Source organism: Epinephelus fuscoguttatus, linkage group LG15, assembly GCF_011397635.1.
Source record: "Epinephelus fuscoguttatus linkage group LG15, E.fuscoguttatus.final_Chr_v1".
Taxonomy (NCBI): Eukaryota; Metazoa; Chordata; class Actinopteri; order Perciformes; family Serranidae; genus Epinephelus; species Epinephelus fuscoguttatus.
This window is the reverse complement of record NC_064766.1, coordinates 18,654,437-18,677,305: the sequence shown is the minus strand read 5'-3', so window position 1 is coordinate 18,677,305 and position 22,869 is coordinate 18,654,437. Positions and strand designations below refer to the sequence as shown.

The window sequence follows — 22,869 nt, the reverse complement described above, 5'->3', positions numbered from 1 at the left end:
TTCCAGTTGTGATCACATTCAAATTTAGGTTAAGATGAGGATAAGGGGTGGGGTTAGGCATGTAGTTGTGATGGTTAAAGTTATGCTGCGTTCACATGGAATCAGGCAGACGTTAGCCAGGAGACGGACAACTCGGGCAAACAACAAGACTGTAAAATGTAAGGCAATATGTTGCACTTGTGATGCTGTACTGTTTACAAAGAATGGTATATAATATATTAAATAACACAATTGAGTGTTTTAACATTCATTCATTCATTCATCTTCTAACCGCTTCATCCTCTTGAGGGTCGCGGGGGGGCTGGAGCCTATCCCAGCTGACATCGGGCGAGAGGCAGGGTACACCCTGGACAGGTCGCCAGACTATCGCAGGGCTGACACATAGAGACAGACAACCATTCACGCTCACATTCACACCTACGGACAATTTAGAGTTACCAATTAACCTAGTCCCCAATCTGCATGTCTTTGGACTGTGGGAGGAAGCCGGAGTGCCCGGAGAGAACCCACGCTGACACGGGGAGAACATGCAAACTCCGCACAGAAGGGCTCCCACACCCGGGATCGAACCGGCAACCCACTTGCTGTGAGGCGAGAGTGCTAACCACCACACCACCGTGCCGCCCTGTGTTTTAACATATTTTTAATATATATTAATATTAAATATAATATTTTAATATATTTGGTATATTAAAAAAGGTAGATATTTTAAATATATTTTATGTAGTTTCATTTTTAATTGTCCAGATAACCCATGTTTCCTTTTTGTGTGTAGGAGCTACATATTATGCGGTTGTAAATCCTTTTTGTAGAGGATGGCAAAAAGCTAGTATCCTCTGCCAGCTTCACCAAATTTTAGTGTCCTGCTCTCGACCACTAAAGTTATATCCAGCTCGCCGCCCACCGTCTGCCTGATTCAGTATGAACACAGCATTAGGGACAGGGACCAGGGAATTAGGGATAGGCTGGGTTGCACATATTCAGTATTTCTCTATATTTAATTTATGATTATGATAAAATAAGCAACAGTCAAAGTTAAAATTCCCTTCTGTAACGTTCTGAAGTGCATTAAATTACTCTGCTATGATTAATATTTTGTTTAAAATGGTTTTCCTACACAAAAAGTAAAAAAAAAAAAAAAAAAGTGCTTTAAAAGGGCTGGAAGCAGACTGACTTCTTCTCCCACATACTACAGAGCAGTGTGTATCAAGATGGCTAACATTAGCGTTAGAGGAAACATCAGAGTGATTCAGCCATAAATGTTTGCCTCAGTCAGACAAACACTGATGAGTCTGTTGTGCACCAAAATGAGCGACTACCAGTTGTATCAGAATAAGTGTAGTTAGCATCTTTTATTTGTTTATGTGGTTTGTTAGCTTGTTAGCTTTTGACAGGCTGTGGCTGACCACAGCATTGGTGGTTATAAAACATACTGTGATATCAGATACAGTGTTACCGTGTTTTCACATTGTCACATTGAACACCCGAGGTCTAATCAAAGTTTGCAGAGAGATATATTCTACCTGGCTGAAATTTTTACATTACGTGTAATAAGTTCGCTCTGTGATCTCAGATTTTAGGGAAATGCACACATGTCGCACCCTACAGTAGAGGGATGTGAAAAAAACCTCTCTAGTGACAAACTTTGCATAGATACGAGACCCTATTTTGTCAAGATCAGACATTTTAGGAGACACAAACATAAGAAAAATGCATTTTTAAGTGTAGGGGATCCTTAAATATCTTAAAAAACATCCTTAGTTGTTATTTCTGGTCCAAAACTGATCTAATCTGTTTAATTAGGACTGTGTGAGTGTGGTTTTATCTAACTTTGTGTGCTGCCAAAACAAGCAATCACAGGGGTTGTAATGCTTAATTTCAGTGATTCCTGAATCTGCATTTGTGAATGTAAGATCAGCTTTTTCGAACAAAGACTAGTCCATCTTAAACCAGCATGAAGATCAAAGATGAAAACACAAACACAGAAATCTCCAACGTGAAATAACCCAAACTGTTTGAACTGTGGTAGAAAAGTCAATGCTCATGTAAGGTACAAAAAGCATAGTAGTCAGGCACATCCAAAAACAATTTAAGGCAGGTGCTGTACAAATAAAAGATCGCAACAAACAACATGTTGTTTTACGCTCATGTAACGCTCCACTGCTTGTAGTGAGGTGTTGACTGATAAAATAGGTTTTCAGGGCCTTTAAGTCAGTGAGGGTCCTCACAAGTGTAGCAGCACAACCCTGTATGTGATTGTCAGTTTGCACTGCCTGATATTATCATGACTGGCCCACTTATCCAAGTTGTAAAACAGATACAGAAACAGAGCACACAGTTTTCTCACATTTATAATTTAGTGGTGATATTGACCCGTGTGCCTTTTCCTCCCAACTCTGCCCGAGGACTTTAGATTCAATGATTCAAGCACAAATTTACTCATGCATTTTAGTGCTCGAATAATAGTGTTTGTTTTTTTGTTTTTTGGCTTAATAAGCAGTTTCCCCTTTCTTTGTCCTTTCCTTGGTGCCTGCTATTTTTGGGGACTCTTAACTCTTAAGTGCCCTCTCCATAAATGATGAGTTTATGTCTCCTTCCTAGGGGATATAGAGAGCATCACTAGCCTCATCCACCACCACGTCCCTGAAGCCAAGCTGATTGAAACGATAGGCCAGGAGCTGACCTACCTACTCCCCAATAAGGGCTTCAAACATCGAGCATATGCCAGCCTGTTCAGGGAGCTGGAGGAGATGCTTACTGACATTGGCCTCAGTAGCTTTGGCATCTCTGATACATCACTGGAGGAGGTAGGAACATTGCCTGTCTTCATCGGTTGTGGATGTTTTGATGCTGCACATACACTGCATAAAAAATGTGGCAAATAAAAGCTTCCAGAATAAAACATCAGGTTAACAAAGCCTGATTTATCAGCTTTATTAATTCTGATATCATCAACCAGAAAATACCCACAGCCAAATGACTGATTTTCATTTTTGATAATAACTTTTCCAATTCCATAGCAGGACCACACTGAATATCTTTTCAGGCATGACAAAACTGTCCTTCTTAACAAATAATTTTTGGCTGTTACTGCGCCCTTTAAGTCTTGTTTTCCTAAAAAAAAAAAAAAAAAATCAATTTCCATAGCTACACTGAAACACAACTTCCTGGTTTGAATCTGGCTGGAGACCATTGTTGCATCTCTGTCTCCCTCATATGCTGTTATGTCTCTCTAATATCACTGTCTAATAAAGACATAAAATGCCAAATTAACAAATACATTTCCTATAAATGAGTGTCAATATCTTGAAACAACACATAGTAAGGCGGGTTACTGCACTAGAAGCAATAAAAATTAGTGAATAGTGAATACAATTCTAGAAACAAATTTGTATTGCAAATAGTTTCAAGTTATTTTCCAAAACTGTCAGATTTTTCATTTGTTCAAAGGAGCTGTATGTAACATTCAGAGCATTAATACAGCAACAAACCACTATTTGGCTATGTTTAGATATAGTGGAGTAATGCCGTCCTGAGTACAGAATGAAGTCACGCTACCTCTCTGTGTGTTGTAATCAGAGCTTCTCTGTGTTTTGTTGCTGTAGCTGGTTCAGCCGTGCATGCATGTTTGTGTATTCCACTGGCTAGCAAATTGTCACTGTTTTGTGTTGTGCTTATACAGTGGTTACTGCTGATGTCAGGAAAGTGTTTTCACGGTAGCGTAGCACCCACCCATCCAGTTCCGCTATTCAGTTATTTAAAGCTCTTCATTCGCATACCCCGGCAAAATAAATATGGGCAGCCATTGTATTCAAAGGGCTCCTCCATATTCACGAAATCAGCTAAATAATCCTCCATGGCATTAAAAATCTTTTAGATAACAATAAACTACATATTCTGTACTCCAAGACAACAAACTATTCCTGCTACTACTCAGTTTACCTCCAACTCCAACACACATTTTCACAGCTGTCTTCCGACAACACACTAGATCTCGTGAGATTTCGAAGTGCAGCCAAATGGGACGGTAACAAAAGGACCAATCGGAGCCGATCTGCGGTAAAAATAACCACTTTTGATTGATATACAGTGACGGCGTTCAGTTGCCCCATGCGCTTCCATTGTGGCCGGTGCGCAGCTGCCCAGCTAATGCTGTCTAGCTCAATACTCCACCAATGTCAGAAAATATTGTTTACATCACTCTCCCTGGATTCAGTATGTTTTCAGTACATCCATCTTTCCCGCTCTTGATTACATAACATCTCAAGAAGGCCTTGAGGGAATTCAAATTTGGCATAGATGACAAGTTGTACTCAATGATGAATTGATTCGATTTTGGTGGTCAAAGGTTAAAGGTCAAGGTCACTGTGTCTATATCTGTCTCATTCTCATGAACATGATATCTCAAGAACACCTTGAGGAAATATTTTCAAATTTGGCAGAAATATTCTCTTGGACTCAATACTAAAGTGATTCGATTTTGGTGGTCAGAGGTCAACATCACTGTGACCTTGCATCCGTCTTATTCTTATGAATGCAATGTCTCAAGATGGCCTTGAGGGAGTTTACTCAAATTTCGTGCAAATGTCCATGTGATATCAGGAATGAACTAACTAGAATTTGGTGGTTGACGGTCAAAGGTCAAGGTCAAGGTCACCGTGAACCCACAAAACATGTTTTTGGCTATAACTCATTCATTCTTAAGACAAATTTCACACAAATGTCTAACAGGATATAATAATGAAGTGATGACATTTTATATCCAAAAAGTCAACTTCACTGTGACATCATAATGTTCTGCAAAGACACTTTTCTGGCCATGTGTGTGAAGCATTCATGTTTATACAGAGATGGATGTTCACTGTAGGTCCAACTTGATGGGTTTGTAGAGGCATACAACCGAGAAGCAATAATTCCAGATGAATCTTCAAGTTTAATAAAGGAAATTGAAAACCTGTATCAAATGACTTCTGAATTTAAACTTTTTTTTTTTACGCGTGAAAAGTTTTTAAAGTATAAGGATGTTCTTTTTTTTTTCTTTCCAGATCTTCATAAAGGTCACTGCAGATGGAGAAGCTGCGAATAATGCCACCACTCCTGGTAAATACCACCACTGATATTCCACATGGCCTTTTCCTGGAATTGAATCTCCAACTCCTCGCCCTTTCTCTCTAACGTGCCGTTAATCCTTTTGTCTCACACCTGTTTTTTATTGCTGCTGTTACTGTTGTGAATTCCCTAACTATACCACTAGCCTCTTGTCTTGTATTTGCATGTGTTGTAGCGCATCATGTGTCAGTTTTAAACCTGTAGTTTGTGTGTGTGTGTTTTGTGTCTCACCTGTGCACTCCCATCTCTAGAGCAGTGGATGTTACAGCGGAGAAAAAACAACAGCAAAAGTGGTGTAGAGGGAGATGAAGGTCAGAGACTTGAGAGACGACAGAATTATGGCAATTTAAGCTTTTTTTCAATCAGTATGTGCAAGAATTGTTTGTTATTTAAATTTAAAGTTTGTTATTTAAATTTTTTTGAATAGTTATGTGCAGATCTGCTTTTCTGTGACCAGTTTAATGGCATTAATAATAATAAACCTCACACATCTGGTCCTCCAAGCAGTTTAAGTGATCCAGATCTGGAGCCTAGAGCAGATGTACAGTTAAAAACAAAGCGTGTATTTTTAGTCTTTATTCATAAAGGTTTTTCTGCTTGCTTGCTCTTTTCTAGCACAGCACTGCTTTTAATTCGAATCCATAGATTTACTCACATTTATGATTTTTCAGCCACAAAGAAAAGAATTAGAGACTATAGATGAGTGCAGGTGCCATGCTTAGTGGAATATGCCTCTGCCTCCTCAGCAAATGCTTTGTCCTGTGTAGATGTTTTATGTATAGACTTACTGTATGTCCTCTTGTCGATCACAGAACATAATGGAATGCAGTCTAACGGCATTACCCATGGTGCATCGGACAGCAGTGCAGGAAAGGGCTCCAGGCAGGTGAAAGGGGCCACTCTGATCCTGAAGCAGTTCCATGCTCTGTTAGTGAAGAGGTTCCACCACGCCATAAGAAGCCAGAAAGACTTCCTGGCACAGGTACAGAGACACGGCGATGGCTGGATTGATGGATTAGTGCTGACATTGCATGTTGACAGTTGGGTTATGTGGTTCATGGACTGATTGCAGACTGAGAGTTGTGTATTATAACTACAGAGTCAACATATTAAAGTGTCAGAACATATAATCTGGAAGTCCAAGCAGGGCAAACCTTGGCAACTAAAAAGTACTGTTTTCCTAGTGCTTTTATTTTTATGAAATCTACTATTGAATCTAGTGGAAAACAACATGTATAGGCGAATGTTCAAGTAAACCTGTGTGTATTTTTGGTAATGGCTTAAACTGTTTATAGATTGTTTACTTGCTGTTGTTCACTTGTATTTTGGGGCTTTCAGATCGTCCTTCCTGCCAGTTTTGTCCTAATAGCTCTGATCTTCACTATGATTGTCCCTCCGTTTGGAGAGTATCCCAGTCTGACTCTGACCCCCTGGATGTATGGACAACAGTTCACCTTCTTCAGGTCAGACATCATGACAAACACTGTGAAATGGCAGATTGCCAGAACCCCTGTTAATGGATTTTACTTTTATAAACGATCTCTCTATAGGCACGTCTATAACACACCAGCTTTAGATAAACCATCTGTTATTATTAACTTGATTTTCTTCTTTACATTTTCTCGCCCCTGTTTAGTAACGAGCAACCGTTTGACCCCAAAATGAAACGTTTCACAGAGCGCTTACTGAACAGACCAGGCCTGGGAACACGCTGCATGGAAGGAGAACCGCTAGGGTGAGTATCAGGACTGTCAATGGGACAGGACCATTACACAGTACATGTCATTTACAGAATTGACTGACTGGTACAGAAGTCCTGCAACATGCAGTCAAACATTTGGAGAAGTAACAACACAGAATTCTTACCTGCTAACGTAACTCATCTAAAAATGATAGTGACATTTGGACCCCACTGTACTATAACATTATCATTAAAGGGGAACTTCAGTATTCAGCCTAGACCCTATTTTCACACGTTTTTGTGTTAAAGTAAGTGACCAATGATAACAACATTTTTCAAATTGGTCAGTTTTTAGAGAAACTGCAGCAGAGAGACAGGCCGCAATGTCATCCCTACAGGCTACTGTGCCAACACATTCTCACTCTAACCTTGTCACATATCAATGTTTGGTCATGGACCTTCCATGTCCAGATACGACATGAAAGTTGCCCTGGGTGTGTTGGTTGTTGACGTTCTGGGATGCCGTGTCAAGTTCTGCCTGCTACAGCATTGTCTTCTTTCAAAATAAACTTCCGTTTTCACAGGAAATTTACCATTTACATACAGTCTCTTTCACAATAAATGCACTACATCAGTACAACAATTGACTTTTTTTTCCTTAAACAACTAATGCATGTGGTTGGGTTTAGGAAAAAATAAAAGGATTTGGCTTTATAATCTTACAGGACGTGAATATAGCTCTCCCGGGTGAAAGTTGTATCCCAAGTTGTAAGTGTATGTTGAACACATCCATTTCCATGTTTTCCATACCTGTCAGTCATCTGTTTTTTAGATACTTCTAATAACAACCTGAAGCTGTAGGTAGCAAAAGCACTTTTAATGGATGTAAATTGAAGGCGCACAGTTGCCCATTGTGTTTACATTGCAGCCTGTTTCCCTGCTGCGTCTGGAGCGCACTCTCCATACCGGACCAATTTCCAAAACTGTTTTCTCCATTTGTCACTTAGACACAAAAACATGCTAAAATATGGTCCAGGTTGAAAAATACTGCAGTTTCCCTTTGAGGCATCACATAACAGATGACACACCTTTTAGCATTTCTCCACTTATCTCCCCACAGAATGCCCTGCAGTAACACCACAACAGAGTGGGAGCTTCCTGACGTCTCTCCCGTAGCCAGCAACATCTTACAGAGTCCAGAGTGGAACCCGAGAAACCCGTCTCCTTCCTGCCAGTGCAGCACCAGTAAGAAGCTCACCATGATGCCCATCTGTCCCATTGGAGCGGGAGGCCTGCCCCCTCGCCAACGACTCGAGGCAACGGGAGACACAATGCTGGACTTGACGGACAGGAACATCTCTGACTACCTGGTTAAAACCTACCCCAGTCTCATCAGGACCAGGTAGGTTAAAATGTCGTCAAAACTCTGCAGGTGATGAAGCTGCAAACACATACACAGATTTAAAATATGACCACTTTTTTAACTCATAAATTACCTCTCTGTTTAATTAAATTCTGTATTTCATTTCACAGTTTGAAGAGCAAATATTGGGTGAATGAGCAAAGGTAACAATTCGCACTTTATAATTGTCAGTCTCCATCTCCCTCTTGTTTAGTCGACATGGGATACTTAATGCAAATGTTCTCTGTCCTCAGATATGGAGGTCTGTCAGTCGGAGGACAGCTTCCCATCCTGGACGTTAACCCCAGAGACATCCAGAATGTTTTCCATCAGCTGGGACGCATGCTCAACATCACAGCGGTACTTACTCTTTTCTTTTTGTTTGTTTGTATTTTTCATGGCAGTGTCCATCAAGTCAGTTTTTAATGAGCATTTTCTTTCACAGGGTTACTACTCTGGACTTGCACTGAGGGAGATTGGTCCTTTCTTACGATACATGGAAAGTGAATTCAATATAAAGGTACGTGTGGGAGGATACAGGTGCAAGTGGAAGAAACTGGCCAACCTCTGGTGCTTTGCTTTTATATGACAAACTTCAGCTTATAAAAACACATCACAAGGACGACTGATCGGCTGTAAACACTTGCTTTTAAAGCTTTGCAATTAAAGTAAAGACGGTTTTATACAAGGACGGTCAGCTTGCAAGTCCCCACATTGAAGATGAGGACTGTAAATAGAAGGTTGTTAGATGTGTTTAGTTAACGCTGCTCTCCTCCGTCAGGTATGGTATAATAACAAAGGCTGGCACGCCATGGTGGCCTTCATGAACGTGGCCAATAACGCTATCCTGCGGGCCTTCCTACCTCCATCTGCCAAACCTGTTGAGTTTGGCATGACTGCCATCAACCACCCTCTGAACCTCACCAAAGAGCAGCTTTCCGAAGTCACAGTGTGAGTGTTACTTTTATGTCTATTCCTTATATTTTAAAAGTGTATTTATTTATTTGTTGGCAGATTAAAGAAAACAATTGTTATAAAAAGATACATACATTGAGACATTCACATAAACACAAACACAGTTTTATACATTTAAAGTAAACAAAAGCTTGTGCAGAGAGGTAGAAAACTCAAGGCTTGATAAACAGAATTACATTAAAGGAGCTGTACGCAATAGTCAGAGCATATCAGTGGTACATGCGTGGGCGGACCAGCTACCACAACACAAAACAGAGAAGCTCTGATTACAACACACACAGAAGTTACGTGACTTTATTCTCTGTTCAGGGCACCAGTACACCAATATATCTTTACAGAGCAAATGTCATTGGCGGCTATGTTATGAATGTGGTATACCTTTCGCCAAAAATGAATTAAGGCATAAAAAAGTAGCCTGAGTGTCAGACTTAAGCTCCCAGAACCTTCAGTCTGACCTCAGTCTGACATGATTTACAAGGGAAGGGGAATTTGAGTTTTCCCTAACCAATCAGTAGAGATCAACGACTCACCCAGAATCTGACATCATTAGTATCCATGCCTCGGGGGTGCCGAAAACAAGCGAGCATTGCCCGTTTAAAATGTCTCCGTCATCGTGCACGCCCAGCTGCATCGCTGTTAAATCCAGCTTCCTCAATTTGGTCCTCCATTAACGCGAGTAGTGGCGAAATACCTCGATAGCATTGTTAATGTGGTCTGTAGGATCTGTAGCGGTCGCCATTGTTGCTATCCTCACCAGTTACCCACCGGCGTACAGCTTGACATCAGCATGGTGCTGATTGGCTAATTGCTAGACCCGCCCCCACCCCCGGCGTTCATTGGTCCGTCCATCATTAGGACGAGATAAATCGCAAATTCATTTCAGTATGCCAGACCAGAGATGCAAGCCTACTCAGTTGAGTGGGCGGGGTCTATGGTCTGGAACAAGGCTAATAAAAAAAGCTACTAGAAAATAAAGAAAAAAATACAAAGACCAGCAGTTGTCTCACAGTCAGCACTGTATACTCCAACAGGACACATTTTATACTCACTAGAGTCTAGTATATTGTTAGTGTTGTCTGGGTTTTTCATTTTAACACCAGTTTCCCTTTGTTTGTTTTTTTAAATATACTGATATAGATAATTATAGACTATCATTACAAACAAATTTACGTGTCCTTATCTTTATACAAATAATTTAATGTTTACACAATACTGTTCTAATCCTTAAAACCCTGACCCAAAAAATGATTATATGTTTGAAAAAAAGAGAAAATTAAAAACAAGAAAATTAGTAAAAAAAAAAAAAGAGAGAGAGAGACGAAAATAAAGTTAAAAACAAACAAGGAAATGATCAAAATTGATCAAAAATTCTAATAATTATGTAACATAATTTAAAAATGTACCAATAATAATTGAAAATATAATTTTCCCTACCTTTTTTCTTTTCCCCCTATTTTTAAAAATAATTTTCTAAATATTTTTTTCTACATTTTTAATCTATTTTTTTCTTTAAATTTATTTATTTTGCAATTTTTGGGACACTTCTTACAGAGTTGTTCATTACCTTTTTTCCCAATGTTTTTGGAAAAAATCGCACCAGTTTGCTCAAGGTACAAATACTTGCGAAAGGCGTCTGTAAGCAGCACAGGAAGAGTGATGTCGCTCCAAGTTTCAGAGGGTTATTTCCCTTTGGAAGAAAGTTGTACCTGATTAGTACATGTGCAAATCACTGTCTCTCTTTATTTTCCTTAGTGAAGTGTTCTTTGGCTTTAGCTTTAACCATTTATATATGGGTTAGTGTTTTTTCTGTAATGGCACCATCTCCTTTAAAATGCAAATGCTATAGGCCTATAGTGAAATACATAATTTAATGTAGACCAACTTTATCTGCTTCTTCCTTCAGGTTAACCACCTCAGTCGACGCCGTAGTGGCGATCTGTGTTATTTTCGCCATGTCCTTCATCCCTGCCAGCTTTGTCCTCTACCTCATCCAGGAGCGTGTGACCAAGGCCAAGCACCTGCAGTTTGTCAGTGGGGTCAGCCCTTTGGTTTACTGGGTGGCCAACTTCTTCTGGGACATGGTAAATCAAGCAGGGTTGGAGTCAATATAAAATTTTTAAGTTTATTTACATGTCATATTGGCTGAAATTAAACCCAAAACAGATAGATGTTGTGAATTTGTATCTCATAGTTACGTTTGCATAATAATAGATTCTCTTATTATAATGTGAATGTTTTATTTCTCCCTCAGGTTAACTACTCCATCAGCACTGCAATGGTGGTTGGCATTTTTATGGCTTTTGACAAGAAGTGTTACACATCACCATCCAACCTGCCGGCACTAATAGCTCTGCTCCTGCTGTACGGGTAAGACTTCACTTAGTTTCATTTGCTTCAGTTTTGCTTTTCACTTAAAGAATAAAAGCAATAAAACACAAAGAGGATATGAAAAGGAATTTGCGCAGGTAAGTTAGTGTTATAGCGTGAGAGCGCCCAGAGGGCCTTATTAGGATATCTCACCTCTAAACAAAAACACAAAGAGGAGCTGAATAACAACCCAACTCAACAACAGTGAAACCCACAGAGAGAGAACAAGTTGCATAAATGACTTGAAAAGGAGGTGAAAAAACAACAGATCTGATGACTGGAAATGTTTTTGGAATTTTTCTTTGTCTTATAGGTGGTCAGTGACACCCATGATGTACCCCATGTCCTACGTATTCAGCATCCCAAGCACTGCATATGTGTCGCTGTCCTGCATCAACCTGTTCATAGGCATCAACACCAGCGCCGTCACCTTCATCCTGGAGCTGTTCGAAAACAATAGGGTAAGGGCATATAGTACAGTGGTTCCCAACTGGTGGGTCGTGGTCCAAAAGTGGGTCACGGTTCCATTCCATATTGACCGCAAATGATGCGAGAATGTGTCAAGTTTGTAAAAAATCACACTTTAATGTTGAAGTACAGTGCATTTCCAGCACAAGCTTTTATTTTCAAGTCCCATTTCCTGCTGTAGAACAAGTAAATAACGGACAGTTACAAGACAGAGACAGCAAACTAGCTCAGCAACATGACCAAACACAAGTATGACACTGAATATATTAAACTGTGTGGACCTTGAACTAATGAGTAAGTAGCAATCTGGATCCTGTGGCTGGACCAGTTGGGAACTACTGATATAGATTATAAATTAATGCAAGAAAAAAATTGCCTTTCATCTCACAGTTAAGACAATTAGCTGTTCCAAAAGATGTATTTTTAAATTATTCATTAATGCTCACATTAAAGAGTAACTAAACCTTAAAACCATTTTTTTCAGCTGATAATCATTGTTTCTGGTTGTGTAGTAGTGTTACTGACTGATCCTGCTCAAAATCTTGACTCGTTTAGTGCAAGCTGTTGAAAATCTACATTTTATTTTAAAAATGTGCTATGGAGTGCCCTCTACAGCTTGAAACCTGGTTACTACATTTGAATTTACATTACATTACATTGGGGGCAAATGACTCTTTTTTGGGGCAAATGACTCTTTTTTGGGGCGAATGACGTCACTAACCGTCCACGCTAAAGCCTGCCCTCCTCCCTTTACTCCTCCCCTTACTATAAAACCATTCTGTCCGCAGTTATCATCAAACTGATAGCGAGTAGGTTGGATCAGAGCAGAGAGAGTAGTAGAGCAGAGAGAATAGCTAGTAATTTGTCGAATTGTATTGTTAGCATAGTGTATTTTAGTGTAGGTTTACAGTTAGTAGTGTGTTTATAGTATTTAGGTTAGTTTGTCAAGGAGAGGCGCCGAGGCTCGGGAGTATATGTGCGGGGCGGGAGGGAGGGGTGGATGGATGGATGGATGCGGTGGGCTGCTGCGCGGTGAGCCCAGGCTCCCAGAGAGGGAGAAATAGAACCAAGTAGGATAAAATAAGTCAAAGTGTGGAGAAGGGGACCGGCTGAGCTCCGGCCGCCTTCCCTTCTGCCCGTGTGACACAGTTAGGGGCGGTTTTCCAAGCCACCATCGGCACAATGAAAATAAGACAAAGTGTGGAGGAGAGGGACCGGGTAAAGAGGCCGACCTCCGGGGAAGCCCTCTCCTCTCTCCCCGCAGCGAAGGACAATCTTCACTCCGCCCCTTTCCTCAGCTGCTTGCCTGTTAAGTCTTGTATTTGGATAATCCCACTTAAACTCAACAGTTGCAACTTCTTCATTAAAGGCAGATTACTTACATGTTACAGTTATGCTTCCTGTTTTTTATATTACTTTTGGGTGTGTTATTTCCATTTTGATTTGTTTTGTTGTGATTGTCTGCAGTCTTGAAATGTTTTTGTTCCTGTTTAAACAACAAAAAGCATTTTGTAATTTCGTTAAATGTTATTTTACAACAACATATTATTATCATTATTATTATTATTATTATTACACAGTGCAGCAGTGTCATAGAGCTGCTGCAAGCTTACTGGTACACTGCTTCATCATGCTAAATGCATCCATTAATAAATGTACAAATGAAAGCAGCATTAAATTGTTGTTGGCTTCTTGGGGGAAGCAAAACAAGCAGTAAACACAAGATTGACATGTTATCACCTCGTAAAGTTGATATAGCGCGAGTGTTAGCAAGATTATTTACATAGCCAGCAGACACAGTGCAAATTAGCATCCATTTGAAATCATGTTTGCGGCCAGCTGACAAATGCAAGTCTGAGATTCAGTCTTGTTTTAGCTGTGCTTTGCTCTACCATAGACACAGGTGGATACGCTGCACATATAAAGTCCTGTAGATAAACTGAGGGGATAGAAACACTCAAAATGAGTCATGATCATCTCTCAAGTGACATCTTCAAAGTGAATGTTGAGGCTATTCCCTCCGATTTTCCTTTGGGCTGTCTGTTATTGACATGATGACTAACTCCTTTGATGAAATGCAAAGTTAATAACAGCAACTTCACACAGAGGCTCAGGTGTAGGGGCCCCTCAGCCCTTGGGCCCGGTAGGCCCACTGGGTAATACACCCATGACCATAGACTGCTCAACTCAGACACATCCTGAGGAAAATATTTAGCTCTTTAGTGGCTAAATGCTTCACTATGATGTACGAATAGAGCCTATCTGACAAGCTATACAGCAACTATACACACAAACAGACTAATAATGTGATGCAGCCGGGGAAGCAGAAGGGCTGAGAACGAGTCACAGAAGAGCAGAGCAGGTTAACAGGGCTGAACATGTAACACAGCAATGACAACTGCCAACAGTCGATCTATGAAGTGTGCAAACACATCTGGTTACTGTGCGGCGTCTGAGTCTTTCAGACAAAAAATAAAAGAAGTAGGTGGCAACAGAATTAGGCGGGAAAAAGGCACAGATGTTGCTGTCAAGGTGACAGGTGACTTCCTGCTCTGTCAAAAAAATGGAGATGGTTCTTTTTGCCAGATGGTTGTCTCCACTGCACACCTGTACTCCCCTTCTCCAGTGAGTCATGAGAGCACCACTGAAGGTGGCACGACCCATATGTTTATTATGTTGATATTTCCAAAAGTCGAACCTCAGGGCTTCTTCTTCACCAACAATAAATCACAACTGTGGTTATTTGTGTTGGCATTTATAAACAATTCAGCGTCTTTTATGTTTCAGTGAATATTTGGAACACTTGGTTTTGGTGCTGTATTGTCCGTGTGTACAAAACAGAGTTAAACAGTGATTTCTGATCTAATAGAGGAATTATTTCAGTTAAAAGAAAGGTTTAAGTCAATCTTTGCTAACAGCCTGATCATGTATCAAATTGAAATAGCATATACCCCAGTTTTATATGACAGTGATGAGCAGGAGGTGCAGCTGACATGATTTCAACCTGACCGGATGGCAGTTTTGTACTTTGCCACACCTCTGATGACCTGAGCTGAATTCCAAATCCATGCAAATAAATGTTATGCTTTGAGTGAAGTTCATGTTTTTTACATTGAATAATAAGTAAAAACTTTCAAATGTTGTATGAGAACACAATGCTGAGGAGAATACTGAGCTTCAGTCAGGTTTGATTTTGTTATATTACGACCAAGTTTAGCTGAATATTTGTGTATACTGCAGACTGTGGGATGTAGTGCTGAATCAATCCAGTGTATTAAATGAGTGTGTGTTTGTGTGTGTTGCCAGCCTTTGCTGACGTTCAACGAGTGGCTTAAGAAAGGGTTGCTGGTGCTCCCTCACTTCTGTCTGGGGCGAGGACTGATAGACATGGCCATGAACCAGGCTGTTACTGATGTCTATGCCAGATTTGGTAAGTGCTACGTGAGCTTCACATTATTATTTCATGTTATGAAGTATAATTTCCATCACCAACAATACTTCAAACAATATAATCAGAAATCAGCTTCAGAAAATCCTGCTGTTTAAAATGACACATGGACATGCATACATTTTCCTGTTAGGGGACACAGGTTTGCTGGAGCCTATCCCAGCTGACATTGGGTGAGAGGCGGGGTACACCCTGGACAGGTCGCCAAACCATGGCAGGGCTGACACATAGAGGCAGACAACCATTCACACTCACATTCACACCTACGGACAATTTAGAGTCTCCAATTAACCTGCATGTCTTTGGACTGTGGGAGGAAGCCGGAGGACCCAGAGAAAACCCACACTGACACAGGGAGAACATGCAAACTCCACACAGAGGGGCTCTCCCACCCTGGGTCCAAACCAGGAGCCCTCTTGCTGTGAGGCGACAATGCTAACCACTGCGCCACCGTGCTGCCCCTAGAAATGGTTCACCAAATTTTCAAAATAGTACCTATGGTAATCAGGGTAGTTTGTATTCTTACTTTTCAACAATGCTCAGGTTAACATGCGGTTATGTTTAGGCACAAAAAACACTTCGTTATGGTTAAAAAAAGATCATGTTTTGGCTAAAAATTCATCGTTTTGGTGGCATAATCGCTGTTTTTGTTGTTTGTTGGAACAATGTGTGCCGCTTGGCAGCCATCTCACCAAGGTGTCATGCCGTCCACCATCTTATCCACCTCTCAATAGCCCCTTTTCCACCAACATTTCCAGGAACTTTTATTACCAGGAATTTATTTACCTGGGTAAAAGAATTCCTGGTAATCTTCTTCTTTTTTTTCCGAGAATTTTTGCCTTTAATGGACAGGACAGAGTGAAATGGGGTGAGAGAGAGAGCAGGGGGTGACATGCAGAAATGGTCGCAAGCCAGAGTCAAACGTGTGACCACTGCAGTGAGGCATCTCCTCTGTACATGGGGCGCCAGCACTATCCACTACGCTACCGACGTACCAGGTTTTGGTACCCATCCTTCATCAAAACCCAAACGAAGCGAAGCTTGTAGAAATGAAATAAAGTTTACAGCGTACAGTGGCTGCCCATGCCAGGAAGTGTGGAACGCTGCAAGTGTGTGTTCCACCAATCAGCATTCTTCGCACACAGCCCCGCCCCTCAAGAATTCCGGGTAATCTGAAAAGTCCTACCCCCCCCAGCTAGGTACTTATTTCAGGGAAAGTTTGAGGTTGAGGGGAAGTTTTTTCCCCGGCTTTTCAAAATCCCGGGTAAATCATAAAAGTTCCTGCAGTGGAAAAGGGGCTAATGCTCAAAGTCAGCTCATATATACACATATATATATATATATATATGTATATGTATATACATATTTAATCAGAAATATGTTACTTTAGAAACATTGACATGATACAGATGAAACACACAAATGCAACTGGTTTGCAGAGACGTACTTCTCCTGACATCTGGGCTGGGTAGATCAGGTGGTGACCAACCACTCCTTAGTCAGATGTCAGATTTGTGAGTGACAAAAAACTCTGCATCAAAACTTTCTTGCGAACTCCCACAGTAGAAGACAGGTCAGTTATCGCTGCCCTGGCTGTCTGGAAAATGATGTTTGTACACCTTGAAACGTATAAAAAGTTCTGACTTTGTACCGAACAAAGGTTTCATTTTCAGTATATGTCTGCTTTCAGGTGAAGAGTACACACAGGACCCTTTCCGCTGGGACTTTGTGGGGAAAAATATCGCTTTCATGGCAGCAGAAGGCTTTGTCTACTTTATTCTCAATCTTCTGATCCAGTACCGCTTCTTCTTAGACCACTGGTAGGTTACCGTCTAAACACAGACCATACAAGTTTACATACACAGCATCTCAACCATTATACCGGCGCCTTGACCTTCTCATACAAACGTATCCAAGTCTCTCACAGAGTCCCTCATGCCCACCTGTGAACAGATAAAAGTGTTGCACCAGATGCTTCTCCACAGATGATTTTCTCGCACCCTTCAGGTTATCAGACTACAAGCAGACTTCAATACGAGACGAGGACGACGATGTGGCAGCAGAGAGGCAGAGAATTTATGACGGAGGGAGCAAGACAGACATCCTGCAGATCAGAGACCTTTCTAAGGTGAAAATCAATTCAAGTTCGGCTTTGTTTCCATTCATTCTTTCTTCTATAGTCATGTAAGTGTAAGGTTGAATGAAATGTGGAAGAAGAAGGAATACATTTAGTGCTCATGGGCATATTCACAAAACCTCAGTGGGATAGGTGCTGGATACAAAACACTGAGTACCTGCACATGAAAACTACAGCTGCCTTTCATTTTTAGCAACATTTCAACCATGTACATGTCTTAAAGAAATAAAAAAAGGCAAACATAGACACAACAGTACACATAACAACTATGCAAACAACATTATTATTTTTATTTGTTTATTTTTGCCTTTTTTACTAGACAGGTGAGGTAATAGTACAGAAATGGAGGGGAGAGACAGAGAGGGAATATGACATGCAACAAAGGCCCCCTGGCTGGACTCAAATCCCGGCTGTATCCACTCGGCTACCAAGGCGCTCCCTATGAAAAGTTACTTATGAAGAATATAGACTGTAGCATTATGTCTGAAATAAGGGCTCAGAAACCAGGGAGGGTTATGCATTTTTTATATCTGTTCAAGTGAGAGTAGTCCATATTTGATGGAAGTGGAGGGGAAGGTGTTTCAACTTTTTCAATGCCAGAATCATATTTTATATCAATTGTTCTGGGGCGAGAATATAGTGGTCCATCAGCACCAATAACGGATCTTTATTCAAAAGCAAAAAGTGGCTATTTGATATCTTTGCCATAATTTATTTTAGATATTGGGTGGAATATATTGCAGTTCTTTTCGAAGTCAGAAAGAGGGGGAAAAAAATCAATAAAATTACAAAATGAAATATTAGATTTAACCCCCTTCCCACCAAAGTAATTTTCATATAATCAAAACTCAAACATTAATTCATTAATTTGTTTTTATTTTTGTGGCATGCCAAATGAAACAAATTTGTTATGGAGACCAAATAATTACACGCTGAGGACAAGATATGTATGCAGATTAAAATGCTGCTCAAAAAAAGCATATCGTTTATTTTGTTGCATTTACCTCAAAATTCTTGTGGAGCTGTCGTCATTCTTTCCCTGCCTTCTCTGCACAGACGTATGTGGGCAGGAAGAGGGCAGCTGTGGACCGGATTTGTGTGGGTGTCCCTGCAGGAGAGGTAAAGTCACTGAGTTCATTTGTATTGAGAGTTGCCATCGTTACAACTGTTTTATTTATATTAGTAAACTTCAAGTAAACATAAATACTGATTAAGCTGCCACTCAGTGATTCAGATTATATGCAGCAGTTGTTATTTTCCATAAGCAGCCACCATAGTGAAGTCTATTTACTGTATATGTGGTCCTATTCTTTCTGGATGTTGCATGTAAAAGGACATTTCTAGTCATTATATGAAAGAGAATATGAGAGTTACAAAAGGACATCAGTAGTCTTTAACAGCGAGTGCCTTTTAGCGCTTTATTGTCAGTATTTCAGCCGAATGCGTCCTCGCATCAGGAGCCTGATTGTCTTTCGTCCTCTTAGTGCTTTGGTCTTTTGGGAGTTAATGGAGCCGGAAAGACAACGACCTTCAAAATGCTGACTGGTGACACTGATGTCAGCTCCGGGGAGGCCACTGTGGCCGGTTACAGGTACATAAAGATCAGTCAAAAATGTCCCCGGTCGATATATCACAAACTGTGTTCACAAAACTTTCAGCTTTCAGTTTATCCTGCACGCAGTTTCAGATGGGAAACGACCAGAAACAGCCCAATGAGTTGGAAAGTTTAAACACGGGAAGGTCAATGTGACATAATTCTGTTTGATGACACTATCTGACTATAAAACCAACCCGTGTGGTACTCTAAACAGGAAAAAAAGCTGGAACTAGGGCTTGATTGACCAATAGTTTTTGAAGTCACAAATCAATTTTTGTAGTGCAGCGACTGCATAGTGATTCTGGTGCTAATATTCTAATTGTCAGTCCAATTTTCCTGCCAACTTGTTGAACATACCTCTCAGAATTCTTATAAGGGTGAATAAGCCCCTCAAACTGCATTTGCAACATCACTGATCACTAAAACATCATTCAAAACCCAGAGCCTAAAAAGGTGTATCAAAAGTATCAAAAGTATCAAGTATTTCACAAGAAATTAATTCCACAGATTTATCTATGTTTACTCCAGGTTGAAAATCACAATTAAATAGCAGTAATTTATTACAAATTATTTTTGCACTGTTTTTTAAAATGTTTTTTTCAGAGGAATCAGCTTCCACTCACATCTGGATGACATGTACTCCAGGTTGGGAATCACGATTGGATAGCAGTAATTTATAACAACAAAAAAAAAATAAATTAAAAAAAATTAATTTAACTATTAAATGAATTAATTCAACTGACAGGCAATTCAAATTATTTTTTGCACTTTTTTAGATATTTTTTTCAGAGGAATCTGCTTGGACTCACATCTGGATGACATGTATTCCAGGTTGGAAATTTTTAATAATAATAATAAAAAAAAATAATAATAATTAACCACTCAATGAATAAATTCAATTGACAAGTAAACCAATTTTGTTTTGCACTTTTTCTAAGTGATTTTTTCAGAGGCATCATCTCCACTCACATCTGGATGACATGTTCTCCAGGTTGGAAATCATGATTAAATAGCAGTAATTTTATGACAAAAAAAATCTAACCATGAATTCAATTGACAAGCAAATCAAATTAGTTTTTTGCAATGTTTTTAATAATTTTTTTTTTTATAGGAATCAGCTTCCACTCACATCTGGATGACATGTTCTCCATGTTGGGAATCACAATTGGATAGCAGTGATTTATTGCAAAAAAATAAAAAAAAATAACTATTAAATGAATTAATTCAATTGACAAGCAAATCAAATTATTTTTTTGCACTTTTTTAGATATTTTTTTTTCAGAGGAATCTGCTTGGACTCACATCTGGATGACATGTATTCCAGGTTGGAAATCACGATTAAATAGCAGTAATTTATAATAATGATTAAAAAAAAGCAATTAACCATTCAATGAATAAATTCAATTGACAAGTAAATCAATTTTTTTTTTTGCACTTTTTCTGAGTGATTTGTTTCAGAGGCTTCAGCTCCCACTCACATCTGGATGACATGATCTCCAGGTTGGAAATCATGATTTAAAAGCAGTCATTTTATGACAAAAAACCCCCCAAACATTAAATGAATAAATGAGTTGACTTCAATTGACAAGCAAATCAAATTAGTTTTTTGCAGTGTTTTTAATATTTTTTTTTTTTATAGGAATCAGCTTCCACTCACTTCTGGATGACATGTTCTCCAGGTTGGGAATCACGATTTGACAGCAGAAATTTATTACAAAAAAAATAAAAATTTAACTATTAAATGAATGAATTCAATTGACAAGCAAATCAAATTATTTTTTGCACTTTTTTTAGATATTTTTTTCAGAGGAATCAGCTTCCACTCACATCTGGATGACATGTATTCAAATCAGTCTGCAGTTTTTCATATTGTTCGCTCTACTGGCTCACTGCATCAAGCAGCACCTTGTGTCTTGTTTTGTAGCATCCTGACAGAGATCCTGGACGTGCACCAGAACATGGGCTACTGTCCTCAGTTTGACGCCATCGATGAGCTCCTAACCGGCAGGGAGCATCTGTACCTCTACGCTCGTCTCAGAGGGGTACCTGAGTCAGAGATCCCCAGAGTGAGTTGGACTCCAGCTGCTTCACATTGTCAAATGTCTAAAGATGTTTCATTCTGCTTTAGAGAGCTTTACATCTGTCTGGTAAATTTCAGTTTGTTCACTGTTTACTTTTGCTCGCTAATGTTTGATTTGTCCTTTTAATTTCACCGTAACATTGTTATGTAGGGTTCAGTTAACAGTAGGGGTTGCCTATTCTGAAAATGTAATGTGCATGGATGTGTCTACAAAATGCATATTTCTCCTTCACCCCATAGGTGGCCGAGTGGGGCATCCAGAAGCTGGGTCTGGCAGAGTACGCCGGCCGCTGTGCAGGGACCTACAGTGGAGGCAACAAGCGCAAACTCTCCACAGCTATTGCAATGATTGGCTGCCCAGCACTGGTGCTGTTGGTGAGTTAGCCAATGACTGGGAGCTCATGAGCCCATTGTTTGGGTTTTTGGGCTTTGTGCAGGGATTTATCAATGAAATGGTCGATGGATCCAGATGGGAGGCCATATGGGTTCAGTCAAGCCTGGCCTCGAATGTTTTATACATTGGCAGGCAACTGCGCAGTTCAATTCAAACTGGCATAAATCTGAGATCTTTGCCATATGCTGATAAAGATAAGGATTTGGTCTCTGTTCATATGGAATTATGTGCTCAGAGAGTCAAGTTGTTTGTTTGTCTGTGGCTGTGTGTGTTTAGGACGAGCCCACGACAGGGATGGACCCGCACTCTCGACGCTTCCTGTGGAATGCCATTATGAGTGTCATCCGGGACGGCAGGGCCGTGGTGCTAACATCACACAGGTTCAACATCTAATAATGAAATTAATCCGCTGCACACACACCTGCTGCTGCAGCTGACCAAACACACTTAACTCTCCTGCCAACAACTGTTGATGAAATCATGACTAGAACTGAGCAGATTAGCATTTGCTGGATTTTACCACAGAGATCTTTGAAATTATGATTCATTTCTTATAGCCATGAAATAACAGCACTAAAAATAAAGATGGATTATGGTTATTTCCCAACAGTATGGAGGAGTGTGAGGCCCTCTGCACTCGACTAGCCATCATGGTCAATGGGACCTTCAAGTGTCTGGGTACCATCCAGCATCTCAAATACAAGTAAGAGGTTTTCTGTATTTTGGCAGGCTTATAGGGTGTGGGAGGTTTTTAAATACCATGATTCCAAACCTTTAAAACATGATAGATAAAGGCTTCTCTGCATTGTGAGACAGAAAATTTATAAGCATCAAAATGTATGTACCAGGAAAAACGTGTGGGTATTTTGTGGGTAGCCTTAAAGGAGCAGTTCACCCCCAAATCAAAGATACATATTTGTCCTCTTATCTGTAGTGCTATTTAAAAGTCTAGATTTTTTTGGTTTGAGTTGCCAAGTGTTAGAGATATCGGCTGAAGAGATGTCTGCCTTCTCTCCAATATAATGGAACTAGATGGCACTCAGCTTGTGGGTGCTCAAAATGCCAAAAAAAAAAAAAAATACATTTGAAAAACTCAACAGCAATGTCTCTTTCCAGAAATTATAACCCGGTTACTCAAGATAATCCACAGACCTTGTTGTGAGCAGTTTTATGTAGGAACTGTTTTCTTTCTACCAAACTACACCCTCCGA

The 22,869-nt window shown here is 40.0% G+C and overlaps 1 protein-coding gene across 1 annotated transcript in view; it reads left to right on the top strand.

The window, feature by feature from the left end:
• The window catches only part of LOC125902445 (retinal-specific phospholipid-transporting ATPase ABCA4-like), a 58,995-nt gene that overhangs the window by 30,892 nt on the left and 5,234 nt on the right, over positions 1-22,869 (top strand). Inside the window, exons 26-48 of the mRNA XM_049598779.1 lie at positions 2,602-2,807; positions 5,046-5,100; positions 5,361-5,420; positions 5,922-6,091; positions 6,448-6,572; positions 6,746-6,844; positions 7,911-8,192; positions 8,324-8,356; positions 8,447-8,552; positions 8,638-8,712; positions 8,974-9,143; positions 11,071-11,248; positions 11,419-11,534; positions 11,848-11,995; positions 15,309-15,432; positions 17,141-17,270; positions 17,458-17,578; positions 18,644-18,706; positions 19,072-19,178; positions 21,109-21,250; positions 21,505-21,639; positions 21,935-22,038; positions 22,269-22,361. Of these exons, the coding sequence (XP_049454736.1) occupies positions 2,602-2,807; positions 5,046-5,100; positions 5,361-5,420; positions 5,922-6,091; positions 6,448-6,572; positions 6,746-6,844; positions 7,911-8,192; positions 8,324-8,356; positions 8,447-8,552; positions 8,638-8,712; positions 8,974-9,143; positions 11,071-11,248; positions 11,419-11,534; positions 11,848-11,995; positions 15,309-15,432; positions 17,141-17,270; positions 17,458-17,578; positions 18,644-18,706; positions 19,072-19,178; positions 21,109-21,250; positions 21,505-21,639; positions 21,935-22,038; positions 22,269-22,361 (2,842 nt within the window). The remainder of the gene's footprint in view (positions 1-2,601; positions 2,808-5,045; positions 5,101-5,360; positions 5,421-5,921; positions 6,092-6,447; positions 6,573-6,745; positions 6,845-7,910; positions 8,193-8,323; positions 8,357-8,446; positions 8,553-8,637; positions 8,713-8,973; positions 9,144-11,070; positions 11,249-11,418; positions 11,535-11,847; positions 11,996-15,308; positions 15,433-17,140; positions 17,271-17,457; positions 17,579-18,643; positions 18,707-19,071; positions 19,179-21,108; positions 21,251-21,504; positions 21,640-21,934; positions 22,039-22,268; positions 22,362-22,869) is intronic.